This window comes from Anas platyrhynchos, chromosome 2 (genome assembly GCF_047663525.1).
Source record: "Anas platyrhynchos isolate ZD024472 breed Pekin duck chromosome 2, IASCAAS_PekinDuck_T2T, whole genome shotgun sequence".
Classification (NCBI taxonomy): Eukaryota; Metazoa; Chordata; class Aves; order Anseriformes; family Anatidae; genus Anas; species Anas platyrhynchos.
This window is the reverse complement of record NC_092588.1, coordinates 101,714,398-101,732,856: the sequence shown is the minus strand read 5'-3', so window position 1 is coordinate 101,732,856 and position 18,459 is coordinate 101,714,398. Positions and strand designations below refer to the sequence as shown.

Below are 18,459 nucleotides of genomic sequence, written 5' to 3'. Positions count from 1 at the left end.
TAAAAAACAGATCCCTGCAGCCAGAAAGGGAGATGTGTAGAAACAACTTTAATGTTTTCCATCAGACTTCACTAAGAGTTTAACCCTGCTTTTTGACTGGATATTTTGAAAAGGGAGAGACTGTATGCTTTCAATATATATGGAAATACTCTTGTCTGAGAACTCAGCTAGCCAGGAAACCCAGACTGATATTTAATATCAGTGGAAGATGTTTCTCAAGAGATACAAGGATTAAAAATGAACAAAGGATTCAAAATTCTATTTAAAAAATGACAGCCCTCATACATACTGGTATCTAACACACTGACCTACACTGATTTTCCCATTTGAGCTACTTTTGTTCTTAATCTTTCAAACGAGCAACAGTTACAGCAAAAATTATTTAGCAAAGTACACAATATTATATAACTGCAATCCACCGTCACAACTGTGTGAAGGGGACCTGCTGAGGGAGGTCTTGGAAACCAGGAAATATAAACCTAAAAGATAACCAGGAAAGTTTAAGTCTGCCTTTTGATGAATAAAAATGGTAATGCTTCTTCTTTTTTTTTAGCTGGCTGATCACAAACTTTCCTCAGTTAATGTAACATCACAGATCTATTTTTTGCATCACCTGAGGTTTGTGAGAAGCTAAGTGCAGGACACACAAGATATACTCAATATTCAGATAGAACATGAAACTAAAAGCTGAGCCATAAGCAGAAGAAGTAGGAAATACAGATCTGAACAGCAAGAATAAAAAATGTAAGAGAGGACAAAAAAGCAGCTAGATGGAGAGAATGACGATCACCACTGGGCTTCCACCATATACAAATGAACATACGCACAGAAGCACCTACATACGCACTACATTTGAAGGGCAGATATCTGCTGGCAATGATGTATGCTGCAATTGCTGAAAAACTTTCTAGCTTTCTGTCAGCCCAGCCTGCAAATTATGCCAAACATTCAAAATGACCTACAAATCCACAAGTTATAGACACATGCAAGTTCACCTCACATTCATCTCTGCAGTCAGGCCTGCTGATTTTATACAGGTTATTTGAGGGTATGGGTTATTTCAGGACATAGTATTGGTTACTTTTATAAAGGGTTATGCTGTTTGAAATTTCAATAATATTCTTCTCTCCTCAAATCTGCTTCCCATCCCCCTTTTTCCCATGACTTAGGAAAGTAGATGAGGAAACAAAAGAAAGAGATTTCAAGAAAAATAAGCTATTCTTCTCCTTCACACTGGCTGCTGGGAAATACTTGGTTATTGAAAATCCAGTCAGGACTAAAGACAATGCCATCTCCAGCAGAGATGAAACATCATTGTAAGGTTGCACTCAGTGAGGGTCAGCATAGGCCTCAGATCTGGCTTTGGCAAGCTTAATGGCCTCTTTCCCCCTGCATGTCTAGCTGTTTGGCTGCCTGCAGCTTGGAGGCAAAGAAATCCTCCCAGTGCTTGAAAAGAGCCACGTTAGGAGGGTGCCAGTTGCTGAAAGCTGTTGAGAGAGAGGCTGGGCAAGCAGTTACACACCTAAATTCATACCTTGGCTTGTATGTGGATATGAATGATGCGGATATGTGTACATGAGAAGAGAACTTGCCTGTTTTCTTTTCCCTGCGTCACTTTTCCAGCTGGTCACAGGGAATGAAGCACCATTTACCCTAGTTAGATGTGATTCCACTAAAACTTCTGTTTCATTTGTGAGTGTTCGGAGACCTTATAATCTGTACCACCTACCCGAGAATTTCTCAGTCTTCTCAACTGCACATTGACACCTTGTAAAATTATATTTTGCTTTTGCATGGCAATTTCAACATTGATATATCCAGTTTATTTATCATTTGTGTGTCCTAAATATTTATCTCACATCTGTAAACCTACAGGCTACACCTACAATTGCAACACAGAGCAGAGGGCAGGTTGGTCAGTGTATTAATACTTCCTAGACAGAGAGAGTCTCCTTGTTCTTTTCTGAAAATAATCATCATCATCATCATCATCATAATCATCATCATCTAATTTTACTTAACTCTTATAGATGGTTTGAATTATACTCCAAAGCAACTGCCCGAAGTATCATGCCTTACAGCAAAATAAGTAATTTAAAATAGCCACACAAAGAAACACAATGTAAATGACAAGCAAATCATATCTAGCACATACTTGTGCAATAGTTCTTCTAGGCTTTGAGATAAAGACCCGCTGAATCAGCAGGATGATCTCTAATGGCTTCAGTGGATCTGGCTTTCAGACTGCCATGATCTATACCGATGGACTTAAAAATTGTAGCAACATCTTTTTAAGCATCTCTTCCCTTTTCACTTGGCAGCGTGTCAGACCCAGCAGCAGATACAAGTACACTAATCACCATCTTCAAGAGATGAGGTGAACCTCTGACATCTTAACATTGTTTATAAAATCATTAATCTCCTACAAACATCACAGATATTTTAAAAGAAACCCATCAGCTGCTAATTCTGCTTAATTTCCCAAGTTTCCCTGATGTCCTATTTTCATATCATCACAGAGGTATCACAAGAGTTTTACAGAACAAGTTCCTTCACTGCCCCAGCTCCATCTGCCTTCTTTGTCTTGTTCTTTGTAAGCTCTAGAGAGTCATCTGGGATTTTACTCATTGCTTTGAATAAGCACTGAGTTCATGTTTTTCCCTGTACACCCTTTAAAATTTATTCAACTTCTTTGGAAGGCTTATCCACACAAACAGTTGTCTCTCAGCTAATATTTGCATTTCTTCCTCAACATGAGTCATTTCTTCTTTATTTGAACCTAATGACTATGGCTCAGTATACTTATTTTCCTGGATGGACACATCAGTCAGGAACCTGTGTTCTTCAGCATGGCTAATACTTGAACTTCAGTAGTCTGCTTTGTCTCATCAGCTAATAGGAATTAGCATCAGATTAAGGACTATGACAACAACTTTTACTTTAGAATTTCTAACCCCTTCAAAAAAACCTTTAATTCTTAACACATACCTGAGAGAGAAGATACTGACAGCCCCATCTGTGATAAAACATAATGATGACCAACAGCAGTACAAAGGAACAAAGCACAGCAAGACATGAAAAAACCACAAACTAAACTAATTTGAAATGGCATGTACTAAAGATGGAACATAATTACCCAAATTAGAATTTGAACAATTAGAGTTTATGCATTAACTCAATTATTCTTGAAAAAGTATCAGTATGATTTTAATGACCACCAGAACACAGACTCCTTATCTTGATGAAAATGCAATGCAGAAACACTAGGCTAGAAATTACTTTCTGGGTCATGGAGTCCAACACATACAGTAACCGGTACATTTCAACCCTACTGTTTCAGATTTCTTAGCTGATTATTAACACCATTCCTACATCAAAAGTCTTCTGCCTCAGTTGCAGTTCTACACAAAACCACACGGTTGCTATCCACATGCAAAATTTCCTCTCTTATATTGTTAAATAAACATGCAAAGAACTTCCTCAACTCTTGAGTACCAGAGGATATCAGAGTTCCTGAAATACTTGCTTACGCATTCAAGAAGAATTTCATTTTGTATTGAAAACTGTGTAATGAGACTCTGATCCGTATCATGCATCCCCTGATGTGTTTACACACTTCTAAAGCACCTTAGAAAATCATGAGAAAAAGTAGAAATGGTAAAACTATATGCCATGCTAACTGATACAGAGAAGGGAAGCCTAATCTTCACATCCACTGATCCTGGAACACAAAAGGCAAAGAAATTGAACAATAGCAACTTAAAAATTGAGAAAAGCATCTTTTTTTTTTTCTTGCATGGCCTAAGTAGAGAGCAAAATTTAGTACTACGTGGACACAGAAAACCAAGAATTTAACAAGACCAAAAAAAAAAAAAAAAAAAAAGTGATGGATGGCTATATAACATATGGTAACAGAAAGTCAAACAGGACACTAAACCATGACCTAAGCAGCTGCTCACTAGGTCTGTCTACATGTCTCATTTATTGCACAGGACATTTTTGGTGAAGATTTGACTTGCATCTTTACGTGGTGTCTTGTGATACATACCAGAGTGCAAACTTATGAGCCTCAAATTATTTCCCTGCTCCTATGACTTCCAGTCACCAAGCACCCCATTTGCAATAGTTTGGACACACATTTTTGCAACAGCTACCCCTCTATGTCTATCCACACCTAGAATGGACAATTGGTGAAAACATCATGGCCAGTGAAGTCACGATGTAGACAAGTGGTCCTGGAGACATAATGGAGCACAGCAAACCAAACCCTGGTCCTTTCTGCTTTGTGCTTCATCCTATTGCAGACATACACAATTTAACAATAATTTAAAATAGAGGATTTCATGCCCATGCACTGCAGGATCCTTGTAACTTCTGTGGTCCCAGGTGTTGGACTAGCTGGATGTTGGAGAAGTTTCAGCCGTGCAGCATGCCTGTTACTTTTTTTTTTTTTTTTCCTGTTTTAATCTCTATTTAAATGGCCAAAGCAGAACCCGTTACACTGGTGTAAGATAGAAGCAACTGTACCGAAGTCAACAGTTTTACACTGTCTTTGCATAGCACGGATGTCGTGGAACGAGATCTCACTAGCGCTACATACCAGCACAGAGATGATTACACCAGTGCAGTGTGCTGAATAGTCACTGATCTTTCCATAATTTACTAAACTACAGAAGGGAGTAATATGATGTGCAGGCGATTAGTACGGCTATTATGTGACCATAACAAGAGACATTCGGGAAGCAAGTGGCTGGGAAACACCAGACATGTATTGAACCCATTAACAAATAAATGGCTTGTGTAATGATCTTCTTGGTGCTGCTGAAATAAAATCACTCCAGTTCCCCATCTGTCATGCTTTTAATTTCTTCACTTCAACTCTGCGCTGCACTGCAAGTCTGCTAATTAAACCACTCTATATCTACATTAAGAAGTTCATACAGGATCAGATGCCCGGTAAGGTTAAGTTGACCCAAGTGTTTTCTTTGAAACCTGTGCAAGAAAGCAAGGGCAACAGGGAGAAGCCCAAAATCAGTTCAGCTGATCGGCTGCAAATGAAGAGTATGCTTTGGCCAGTGATACCTAGGGGTGGCTCAGCAGCTGCTGCTTAATTAGAGTCCATGAAAGGGCAAAAAGGTGACAACACTTTAACAGGAGATACGGTGGCCTTAGCCCTGCCTTTTGTTCTGCCCCTACTCTGTTTTTCTGACTGCACAACTGCACATTCATGGCAGCACAATAGGAAAAAGTTCAATAAACAAACACTGAAATAATTATTTTGCTTAACAACTTAACAGATACCAGCTCTCTTATGTGATTCCTTCCCTGTTTAAATCCATCGTAGCTAAGCCTGTGGCAGTGCATGATGTACAAAATAAAATAGATTTTGAAGTTACCAGGTGCTCAAACATGCTTGCACTGGTAAAAGAGGACTAAAGGATGAGGACAATGTCAGTACCTCTGTAACTTGTGTTACACATCAGTGCGCTGTATAGTGCAGGTACCCTAACCATCCTTTCTGTATAGTCTGATACCCTGCCCAGGAAATATTTGATATATATGACTAGTTATTTCGTTCTTTAGAACATCACCTGGCTTCACCACAGGTTGCAGAAGGGCACTGGCTTTCAACACACCAATGATACGTGCAAAGTCGCTGCTTGTCCCAGTGCTCTGAGTCCCCTGTTTCAGAGCTGCAGGGCCAGCGTGCTGAGAGCCCTCGGTGAGGAGCAGGGCATTCAAGAGAAGTGCTGTGTGGAGACGTGGATCTACTGCCCTGCATCATACTCACCCCACACACGTGACTTTTTCCCCTCTTCACTCCTAGATACACAGTCCTTAGAGATGCATCCACAATATGCAGGTGATTTAGTGCAGAAAAAGCACTGAATGGTGTTTTGGGGCCATTTCACGTGTCTTTCAAATCAGTTGTGAATTTTGGCACCAAAACTAAACTTGTATTTGGTGCTTATATTTGAAACATCATCCCTTCAATACATTCTACCTCATCTTTCGTACAGAGGGATCAGGAATTTATGAAGAACACAAAATGAATGGACTTCTAAATATGCAGAAAGCTGTGTGCTGAAAAGCAGAGATGGAGCAATAGAAAAGAACATACTTGTACGTTGTGAGTTACAGGTTGCTGCTCAGGAAATCAGTTCACAAATAATATCATTGTTTGTATTTCCCCTGCTCACTTTGTGCTTGTTAGGTAATAAAATCTGAGCACATACAACTTGTAAGCGGTGTCCTTTTTGATGACATAAACTGGCAGTGATAGTGGTTTGAAGCACACTGAGCTGAAAAAGTCAGTATCAAGAGAGTGGGGAAAAAAGGCACAAGGCAGGCAGAACTGCATCACTTATCACTTGTCACTTCGGCTTATTGACATATCTGAAATATGTCATAATGAAAACACTGTTTTAAGTGATTCTACTTGCTAATTCTGCTCTGTTTTGAAAGATTCTGCCAATTTGGAAGAAAATCCCTAAACTTTTCTAGTAAAAGCAATGGTGTTTCTGCACATGCTCCACACCTTTACTGCATCAGGACCATAAAAGCCAGTGTTATTGAACAGTACTCAGAAGAGGCCTTCGTGCAAATGAGTTTTTCTTAATATCTAAAGAAAATCTCTTGCCAACCATCCCAATTTAAACTGTGAGGAGAGGAAATAAAAGGAAGGAAAAGGTTATTATTTATAACACAGTGACTATAGTTACGCTGCAGTTAGAGACCAATTAAACCTGGGTTACGCTTTCTGACTCCACTAATTCATATAAATGGACCACTCGCTCCGTGTCAGGGTAATTGCAGTGTAAATACAATGGTCTTTATGTCTCTGGATTCTGAAAAAAAGTGCCTGTGTTACTGAGGTGGCAATAAGAAATAATTTGGATATGTCATTAAGCTTCAAATTCTTTGAATCAGTGCTAATTAGGATATAGAAAAGCATAACCAAAAATGTAATTACACTGAACTAAGGGCTCAGCCGTGCGACTATTAGAAGGCTGCTCGTGTGAGTGAGTATGTTTGAACATTACTGCATATTGCCAAATCAGGCTGTAAAACACTGCCATGGTTTTATAATGAAGGAAAACGGAAGTGAAGAAATGAATTCATGACATTTTAAAGCTGTAACAAATGTGCTGAGGGTCGTTTTCACACTAAAAATAATTCCCTTGTATCTTGTAGCTAGTGGGGGCAAATTCTGCCTGGAAAATCTGCTCTCCAAATGCTTGTGTAATGGCGAGCATATCTATTCAGTGCACAGTGCCCTCGAGCCCAATCATAGTTTGGGGCTTAGGTGATACTACAATATGAAGTGTTAAAAACAATAGACTACTAATGAAAACCTTTCTGTATTGCTCCTAATCCTTTCTTTGCCCTCTTTTTTAACTCCAGCTCTCTAGAACACTTCAAGACAAGCAGAAAATGCACACACTTAGGGTTGCCTAACATGAAAATGCTAATATTTCTTATGCACATAGTAAAATCCTTGCCAATTCCCCTCTAAGAAGTACTACTACACTTCTTTTACCTCCATCGAGCTTACGGTGAGCCATTAGAGCTACTTAGCTCCAGACACAATAAAATTCCTTTGTATAGAAGTGACCAAACTGCTCCTTGCATACTTGCAGAAAAGCAATGACATACAGAGCTTTGCATTAAAATGCTGAAGTAATTTCACAGTCACATTTAATAGTTTCTTTAAATCCAAAGACTTTGTCCTCCCTCGTGTTATATTACTCCATGTTAGTCTACACCAGTGGCAGAGTATGAGCACATAAGGTAGGTGGGACGCAGACAACATTGCAAGTACTGTGAAAAAAATGCCGTATCAGAAGAAAACAAAAAATGTGCAGATATTTCCAACAGATCAGAAGCCTACGCAGACCACCTTCCTCCCACAGTTTATGGAGCAGCTGCTTGTCTCAGAATCATTCACGTCAAATGGCTAACCAGTAGAATACAATCTCTTACAACTGTTTCTTAGCAAATATATTCTGTTAGATCCTCTTTTATGTTGGAAAGGGACTGCCTTGGCAGAGAGCACTTTGTTCTTCACTTCTGTAATCTATGCTTCCTTCCGTCCGAGCAAGTATTTCCAGTTCCAGTCATTTTCCCTGTTGACTTTTTCATCCCTGACTGACTCCTTCTCCTTTGCAGGAAATCAAAATAGGAGGAGGTGTATGCAGGGACAGGTTGAATATAGGTGGCACTACGATGCTGCTCCTTACCTTGCATTCAAAGGCAGCTGCAAGCTGGGTGAGCTCTGGCTTCTTCACATTTCACGATAAGGAACGGGGATGCTCTTGCTCAGTCCTGACAAATACTTAGTCACCTAAGCAGAACCATAGCTTCCAGAGAAATGATGCTTCCCTTCCTAGAAATGCTGAGCCTTCCAAAGTACACCACTCACACTTGTTAAACATGTACCTGGCTTGCATTCTTTGCTGTGATTAATTGCAGCAGCCTGATTTTGTGTTTCCCATAAGCTTTTTTTTTTTTTTAAACCTTAACTGCTGATCACGACAATAGCCACAAGTTTCCCGTAAGCTGCTACCTCTTTATCTTCTGTTTCTTAAATTATAATTATTCTTAATTTTTTAAAATAATCTGTTAGATTTATTAAACATAGTAATGCCCCAGAAACACAGACAGTTTTAAAACTCACCTATCACAGAAAAAGACAGAAGTAAAAAAGAACACACAGCTGAGATTTTAAATCCCATCTCTGGAAAGAACGAGAGAGATGGCTGCTCATACGTGCAAGCTCTTTCAAAATCCTGGCTCGCAGCACATACATGGAAATGAGGCAGAACGCTTCATTATCAAACACTCCTCAGCAGCCCACGCTCTGACGTGACAGCACATAATGCAAATATTTACAGCAGGAAGTCCTCAGGAATGATCAGTCACCATCAAATGGCAGCAGCTTATCAAGCGGTAATTCCTGCTGTGGGAAGCCCAGCTGAGGTAGCATTTCCACACAAACACAGCCCAGAGAAGGTCTCTTCCAATAATTAGCCCCAATTTACAAAGCTTTCCCCAGGACGCTAAGTATATTTGACAAGTGCCATTGTGATCTCTGAGACAGAAACTGTGGCACGAAAGCTCCAGAGGTTCGATCAACCGTGGTGATTTGCATCTAATACACCGCTAGTGAACACTCCCAATTTAGTGAAGACATTTGTCCTAAGGCTAAAACACTGATTCTCCACTTACTGTCTTTTAATTGTGGTGTATCCAATTTATCTTTTTAGGCTATAAGCTCAAAGGGGAAAAGATTTCCCTTTTATTCAGTATACTGTTCTTGTGCCTGCTTTATTTTACCGCGGAAGAACCGCGCTCAGGTTAAATCATTTTAATGCTCAGACTTTCCCACTAGCAAGATGCAGCTTTCCTATTGCTAGAATTAATTGCTCTAACTTGCATTGTTTTTCTACAACAATATCTGTTGTAAAGATGAATTAAAGGTGACATTAGGAATAACAGAAGAGTAACAAACAGAACAGGAATGTTACAAATGCCACAGAAATGTGCTTTTCTACTGAGGACACTGTTCAGCTCACCCTCACCACAGCAATGCTTATGATTTAGGAGTATAAACTACTATGCACAAATGCACTTTACGGATGCCACTAGTTTAGGAAAAAAAAAAAAAAAAAAAAAAGGCCTGCCAGGATGTTCCTTTTTCCCAGGATTGCAGGTGCTCCACTTCACTGCTATCAGCCCCAGGCCCTAAATTCACATTTAAGCTTTCGCCATGTAGGAATTGGTCAAAGTGCACGGCCCTCAGTTCCCAGATATTCAAGCTCGACGATTCAAAAGCAATAAAACGTGACAGGACTTTTCACTGACAAATGAACTGCAGGGCATCCCAATCAGGGGGTGAGGCAGCTCTAATAACTGGGTTAGAATGTAAGGAGATAAATTCAAATGGAGCAGAACATCCACAATATAAGGAAGGCGAGATGCTGCTCAGCCTCAAGCACCACCGATGCGATGCAAAGACATCCAACTAACACAGCAACTTTTTCCCCCTTTAGAAGCAGGTTTCCTTTTAACTGCTAGTTAAATACTGTCTCAACAGCATGTGAACGAGAATGGCAACCACTTACAGCCCCCAGCATGGCTATTTCCAGCTCCTTTTCTCTTCTCAGTTGCAGTGAACCACATACAGACAGACAGATTTTTTGTTGTTATTTTTGAATTGTGGTGTTAGGATTTGTCTGGTTATTGGTATTTGCAGGTCTCTTTGGCAGGACGAGATACCCGCCGGGTATGCTGGCCAACACACCAGCTGCTGCCCCCATCACAGGAAGTGCCACGTGCCTGGAGGCTCAGACAAAATCTGCTTGGGTGGCTGCAGATGCAGGTGAGTCTGTGCTAGCAGGGAAAACACTGTCCCTGGAAGGTCACCTGTCCCCAAATGCTGCTTCTCAAAGGACATCTGCTCCTGCTATTTTTCCCAAGCTGTGCCAGACGAAAAGGTTTGTTTCTGTCAAATAAACAAAGCCTCGTTCCCTCTGTTCCTCTAGTGACAGCCTAAGTTTCAGGGTGAATTTGTGATGCCATTACCACATTGGCAAAAATTCTCCTTTTTCAAGGCAATAAACTTTCAAAAAATCTTCAGCCCCTACACCCACTGCAGGAGCTGTATTGAGATTTTCTCCCTGCAAAGGTAGGAATAAAACACTAAGATCCCACAGATGCCACTAAAACTCCCACTGATTGCAATAGTGGGTAAGTTTCCATGCACAGGATTCTTTCCATGAGCTGAAAAGACATGAAAGAACCTGCTCCGGGATCTGAAGAAGGTTCCTGCTGAACAGAGCCCTGCTCGCACCAACTGGGGGACCAGAGCTTTCATGGCACTGAGAAATGCCATGCCTGGGACCCTGGGGCGCTGCTCTGAATCACTGGAGCAAGGAAAACAATGGAGGGGTTTGATGCATCCAGTTTTATCACAGAAGGCCCAGGGTGTCAAGTCTCACTAGGGTAAGAAGCCTCAGGGACGTCAGACAAGCATGGCACGACTGTCACAGCCCGTAACTGGTCGCACAGAGGAACAGGGGAAATAAAACAATCTATCACTTTCCTGCTCAGCCGTGCTAGGATTATCAATTCAGGAGACAGGAAAAAGAGATGGGGATGCCCACCCAGTATACTTGACTGTATTGACTGCAAAGGAATGGGGAGGGACCCAGCGACAGGAATAAGGAAAGGTGTGCATTTACTCTCTGGCTGATGATGAATGAGCACAGCAAGGTGAAAACCAGAATAGCTGCTGCTGCTTTTGGACAAGAACTTTCTGATCATTGCCCTAAGCCACTATTTGAAAAAAAAAAAAAAAAAAAAAAAAAAAAAAGTTTTAAAATAGATATGGCAGATTATTTTGGAATTTGTTTAACATTTTCCCTCTCTCTCTTTCCACTCAGTTGAAAAATACAAGGGTCCAGAATTCGGTGTTAGTGAAATCACACTCAAAGGTGAGTGCCTACATCCTTTTGCACTTGTAAGGATAACATCTGCACTTTGCATGACTGGTATCTCTGCCCCAGTGGCAGCCAGCGCAGAGGCACACAAGAGCCCAGGAGAAGGTTAGGGCTCAGCAAATCCCTTGTTATCCCCTTCCTTTTCTGTGCAGTTAGAAAAACACCATTTTCCAGTGGTGCAGTATGCTGTGAAACATTCAAATACTTCAGTAATAAAATAGGTCGCAAATGTACTGCAGAGAGCCAGATGAGGAAAGCCATCTGATGGTTTTTCAGCTAGGACTGGGATTTGAAGGGTCATACTTAACTGAAAGCCTACACATATGCAAGAACCATCCCATTATTTTCCTCTGTGCTCATACAGAGGTTTTCTAATCTATTGTTTGTTTGTTTGTTTGTTTGTTTTTTCTTTTCTTTCCCTTGCACTCATACAGCAGGGTCACCCAGGTTAATATTGCATCATCTTTGTTGCTATTCCTTTGTTCTTGTTGTTTTCACTGCTTAGTATTTGCCTTACAATGCACCAAATATTTATGTCATGCAGCAAACAATGAACAGAAAACAACAGAGAAACCAATGATGCATCTACAACACTGCTGGCCTCTCTGGTCTGTGAAGGCAACTGGCAAAAAACAGACTAGTCTGCAACCCAGAACGGCAAGAAAAATTAGATGTGAAGAGAATGCTGTTGCCAAGGACAATGGTTTGACCCTCACATGGAAAATGTATGTGATATTACTTTTTATTGTATTTTATTTTTCAGTCATGTACAGTATACTCAGCTGAAGATCATAACAGGTGTTTCTTTTTCTCATCTGACCTCTGTGAAGACTTTGAGTACTAGACAATGACTTTCATTTAAACACAAGCCCTCTTCAGCTGGAAGGGAATGGCTACTTAAGGCACTTTATTTTCCATATATGTGTAAAGGCTTCAGCTAAAGAAGTTGGAGAGATTACATATTTGCTTATCACAAAGAGCAGTTCCTCTGACATTCTTCTATTAACTTAAAACATACTGCCAATAGTTAATAATGAAACACTAACCCCTCCACGCTAGACCTGAGAAATTTACTTAGTTGGGTCAAACTCAAGTCTGAGACACAGATGTGATTCGTGAAAAAAAAATATTCTGATCTCGCAGCCTACTGGTATTTTCTGCCTTGCTTGGCCGACTCCCATACCTTTCAGAGAAGACTGGGACTAAATCAATGGCACAGATGGTCCTCCCTCAGACAGATGACAATCAGGAAATGAATGGCAAGTCCTGAGTCAACAAGACACTACATGCTACAGCATACAAAGTATTTTTCAGTGTCCCACAAAATTAAAATATCTGAGAGCACCCCATAATGTTCCACTGAAGACAGCTGAAATGAATTCTCCAGGCTCCCAAAATAGTGTATGGACTTGCCATGAGCATGTGAGAAAGGTGTATTGAGACAACAACACCTTTTATTCTTAACAGACACATCAGTCCCTACCCAGCATCCAGCTTCCAGCTGTAGTGTACATCAAAAGAAGGTAAAAGGAAAACAACAAAAGTCTGTGCATGCATCAAGGGTAAAAAAGTTAATCCTTCCTGACCGTGGTGCAATCAGACATTTTCACCACACTTGGGACCACCCCAAAAAATGTGATTCAGTGATGTCCACTAAAATCTATGTACACCTACACATAAGACAAACTTTTCCTGAACTCTGTTTCCAGAGTAAACATCTGAACCCATCCATCTCTAATGTTGGTTGAACTAAAACTCCTTAGTTCTATCAGTTCTCTGCCAAGATGAGCCTAGTAGGTAGTGAAAGTCCTTCAGCAAGACCAGACAATCTTTGGAGTTCAGCAAGTCTCTCCGGGCTTCTAAAATTTTTTTCACTCTTAGGGTGACTACATTTTCTGAAAATGGGCAAGATATATAGCTTCTAACAGCCATTTGAGCTATGGAGCTTTGCTAAACAGATCAAAATTGCTCTCAATGAAGCCTCAGTCTGTCAAAAATGATCTTCAGTACTTTGATGGATCAGGGTCTGAATGCCCACTTATTATTGATGCTAGTCTGTCAGAGCCTAGCTGTTTCTGGAACTCAGAGACACCACCAGTTGTTCACAACTTGATTTTGAGAAATGCACTTAGGAAAATCTTACTCCTTTTCTGCATGTTTGTTGTACTTACAATCCAAGGTTCCCCAGTCCTTCAGAGGTATTAAACAAATATCACAACACCCAGAAGACAGAAGATAAAAGAACGGAATACAGCTAGGAAATGGGACTGGCCCCAAATCACAGAAGTTATCTGTGACAGATTGAGAGCTGACTCTTAAGTTCTTTTGGCTTATAGATCCACATCTTAACTGAGAGAATACCCATTCCTCTGCTCCACAGCACGCTTAAGGGAAAATACTCTGTTCAGTTTTCATATATTAGTACACAAAGCAGGCAAGGAAAGCAAGGCATAGCACAGTGGCAGTAGGGAAGATATACTGAAAAAATAAAAGGCCAGCATTACTTACGGGAGCTGCGTTGTTCTTCACTGTGACACTCGGAGTTGTGGCTCGTAGTGCCCCGCTCACACCATGATAGTATTTGAAGCAGATCTTTGTTTCAGCTGAAAGAGGGAATTATTTCGGATTAGAAGAACTGCCAGGGAGAAGTGGCACAATTGGTTGCAGCAGACAGACATAATAAGGTTTACTCAAAAGGCTGGCACGTAGTTGAATTGTGAGTAGTTTGTCTCTGTTTTGTTGGTTGGCACAACAGGATGTCTCCTGCCTCTGATCTTCTGCTTTGCCAGAGTGAAATTTAGAGTACAATTCCCGTGACTTAAAACAGTATAACTTGAGCACCAGTTATGACAGGCAGACCTTAGAAAACACAATCAACATCCTTTAGCTACTCTAAGAAGAAAAGCAGGGACAGAAAATCATCACTAGTTAGATATACCAAGCAGTAATGTGCAGAGAAAGTGAGAAACTCAGCACAATGTGCTTGCATAATTGCTCACTGATAGGTTTCATTGACTCAGTTTGCTCTGGCCTTGGCCAGAGGAAGGACATGGATCTACACAGATTAACCTCTCTGACATTTACTACATTAAAGCATTTTTCAAAACAGTGTAGTACCATGAGACTTCATCTTGGAGCATTTCCACCGACTTCCAAAGATTTGAATTATTTGAGGAACTCAAGCAAGACCATGGTTTTGGACTTGCAGCACTACTTTTGCCCCATACAATGATATTCCTTTTGGAAGCAAAAAAAGCTAGGTGAGCTTGAGGAACAGAAAAACTGCAAGACAGATTGAATTTTCATTTTCTCTACAGGACTTTTAACAGCTCAGCAGATAAAGCATTTACCCACTGAGCAGACAGGAAAAATTGATGATAATACAATAGCTAAAACACACAGTTCTCTCCAAGATTATTCAAATCTTAGTTTTCCTCTTGTATTGGGTTTACGTTACAAGGTTTCAGTAGTTGAGAGGGCTACAGGGGTGGCCTCTGTGAGAAGAGCCAGCTCCAGCTGGCTCCAAAAGGGACCCAGCACTGGCCAAGGTTGAGCCAGTGAGCGACACTGGCACAACTTCTGTAATAACATATTCAAGATAGGCTCAGAAATGCTGTGCAACATCAGCTGTGAGAAAGGAGTGAGCACCAGCCCTGCAGCTCCCAGGTCAGTGCAACAGGAGGGCAGGAGGTGCTCCAGGCATGCAGCAGCAGTTCCCCTGAAGCCTATGCAGGGAGAGGCCCCTGGTGGAGCAGGCTGTCCCCCTGCAGCCCATGGGTCCCACATGGAGCAGATCTCCACGCTGCAGCCCCTCCATGGGTGGAGGAGCCCCTGGTGGAGCAGGTGGATGTGGCCTGGAAGAGGCTTCGGCACATGGAGAGCCCCCGCAGGAGCAGGCCCTGGGCCGGAGCTGCAGCCCGTGGAGAGGAGCCCACGCAGGAGCAGGGGTCTGGGGGGAGCTGCTGCCCACCCGTGGGAAACCCGTGCTGGAGCAGTTTGCTCCTGGGGGATGGATGGACCCCATGGTACAGAGCCGTGTGGGAGCAGTGCTTGAAGAGCACAGGCTCAGTTTGGGAAGGACGGCATCCCGTGGGAGGGACCCCACATGGAGCAGGGGCAGAGAGGGACCATGAAGGAGCGGCTGAGATGAGGTGTCAAGGACTGACCACAGCCCCCATTCCCCATTCTCCTGCGCTGTTCATGGGGAGGAGGTGGAAGAGGGTGAATGGAGGGGGAAGGTGTTTCTAGTTTCTCACTGCTCTAGTCTGCTAGTGATAGGTAATAAATTATATTAATCTCCCTACACTGAATCAATTTTGCACATGATGGTAATGGGTGAACAATCTCCCTGTCCTTATCTCCACCCTTGAGCTCCTTTTCATTATATTTTCTCCCTCTCTTCCTTTCATGAGGGGGAGTGAGAGAGCAGGTGTGATGGGGTTTAGCTGCCCAGCAGGGTGAAACCAACACTCCTCTCTCCTGGAGATCTTTAGCTACAGCTTGCGTGGAACAGTAAGGTAGAACACAGAGAAGCTTTTTATTATTATTATTATTATTATTATTATTATTATTATTATTATTATTATTATTATTATTTTAAAACATACTATTAGCTTACAAGGCTAATAAAGTATAGCTTTTGGTAGTAGACTGTGTGACCATTTTCAGACCTCACAGCAAGAAATAGGTTGACAAGTAGGAAATCGGTTACCATGTACATTGGGACACTATGGTTTAAATAATATTTTTAATTAAGCTAAAACTACTACAAAGTGAGAACAGAAGAAGAATATATCCTTCCGTAGGTATTCTGGCTATTAGTATTACTTTCAAGGACAGAGGATTACAAAGATAATTGAGTATATATTTGTAAAGAACCACATGGGTACTGACGATTCCTTTCTTAGTTTCACAGAATTACTATTTATAGTTTAATTTTCAATCAACTTGTTCAAATACAGATGCAAACTAGAAAGAAGGCAACCTAGAGAGATGCAAGTGTCATGTCCAATTCAAAATGGCGTCAGAGGAAGAAATATTCATCAGGCAAAATTTGAGGTGGTGATTAACAAGTGAGTCACAGGTTTCATTCAGAGAAAGGTCTGATGGCAGAAGATCTTGTGGGAACCATCTCAGCTTGAGAAATTATTCTGGAAACATCAAGGGAACAATGTTTTCTTTTTTCTTTTCTCTACATTTTCCCAGATCTATTTCAGATTGACAATATTAAGAAAATGGCTATTCTCACTGCATTACAACATATGCTTTTTAGGCCTCTAGATAAAATTTTTACAAGTAAAGCTTGCAAAATTACCAATGGCATCTTTGTGCACAAAAATTTCACCTAAACCTTAGATTTTATTTGTTTGTTTGTTTTTTTGGCTGGGAGACATTTTTTTCCAAATAACATAGTTGGTGTCTTGTTTTCCACTTCAGTGTCATCCTAATATTTTAATCATTCTGAAAATAGTTCTTGTACCTCTGAATCACCTCTGAAAGAGACATTTGCAAAACAAATGCAAGCACAGATATTCACTGGCTTTGTACCTCTGCAGATGAACAGAAGGCATCTGAAATATAGGCCAGGCAGTGATATAAATTAACCTGAATATTATCCAGCTGGCATTAGCACGTAACATGCAAGTATAAGGGCTGTTTACATTATAGTCTTGTAGACTAGCTTGTTCTGGAATAAAGACAACCATTTACATCTGTCCTGCTGCCCTAGCTACGTTGCATGATGCCCAGGTCAGCAGTAGGTGTTGTCCTGTTAATCCCACTATAAATAAAGATGTGCCATTGTTATTTTCATCTCAGTAATTAGGAACAGTAGTTCATTGGATCAGGTAATGAAGTTATGATATTAAAGTCATGAAGTAATGAAGTTAATTTCTCCTTTCAATTAGTATAAATGACATTTAGATTAGCAAATCTTCCAAGAGATGAGATATCTAAAGATGCTCAGAAATGCCTGTGCCCATGACAATTACCAGACTACTTGGTGATTTTCATTGATCAAGAACAGTAACATACTCCCCTTACATCAGCCGTGGTACCTCCATTACACCACAGATGTTTTACAGCCTTCCACTGCACTGATAAAAATAAACCAGTCCCAAGTCATATGCTCAGATCCCCTGGTGTAACCATCATGGGTGCAGGAAACACAGCTGCCCCAAGTCAAGGCCTCCAGGGCAGAGTAACAAGCCAGACAGCAGGAGAAGCAATTCCATTTCCCTCCTTGTACTGCAGCCCATAGACACCAACTTTCCTGTAGGTGGGGTGTTCCTGAGAACTTGAGGAGGAGTAGGGATGTAGCCCAGACACCACAGAAATTACTTCTCGTTCAAAGCAAAACTTTGAGCAAGTCTGAGTTGTGCCAGAGGACTCCTCTGCCATGGAGATTCACCACTCTCACAATAAAAACTATCCAGTCCCTGGAAAATTATTTCTCTACTAAAGGCCTGAGTTACCTCAGTTACCAAGTCAGTTTTGTGAATTAACTGCAAAATTAATTACCAGCTGAATACTCCTCCTGGCAATATTCTATACTTCTTCCAAAATCACTCAGCAATTGGAAACACTGCACTCATTATTAAACTGAAGTGAGCGGAGATAAAATGTAGTAGGGTCTACTAATGAACTGCAGCTAGAGGGAAGGTTGAAAGCCTCTGGTGGGTGTCCCAGTCCTTCTCCCCACCTCACCTCCATCACCCACCCACTCTCGTCATCCTGGGTCATCTTGTGCCAGTGCTATCATTCCTGTTGGTTCACTTGATACCATTTTCCTTTAAAGCACTTCCATGCCCAACTTGCCTTCCTTCATTCCTTGAGAATTGACAAAATTGCCTTAAATCTCTTACCCTTTACAAAAGTTAATTTGCTCTTATAATCCTCTGCTCCTCACTAAGGTTAGTCTGGTCTCAGAGGCTTAGCTTTCACTAAATGATGAATTTAG

At 41.1% G+C, this 18,459-nt stretch overlaps 1 protein-coding gene across 19 annotated transcripts in view; it reads right to left on the bottom strand.

The window, feature by feature from the left end:
* The window catches only part of HECW1 (HECT, C2 and WW domain containing E3 ubiquitin protein ligase 1), a 257,827-nt gene that overhangs the window by 116,181 nt on the left and 123,187 nt on the right, over positions 1-18,459 (bottom strand). For all 19 annotated transcript variants that reach the window (XR_011806847.1, XR_005263269.1, XR_011806848.1 and 16 more), the window contains one exon: positions 14,010-14,104. Coding sequence is in view for 16 of the 19 variants with exons in the window: in XM_027451321.3 (XP_027307122.2) it covers positions 14,010-14,104 (95 nt within the window). In the remaining 3 variants the exon portion in view is untranslated. The remainder of the gene's footprint in view (positions 1-14,009; positions 14,105-18,459) is intronic.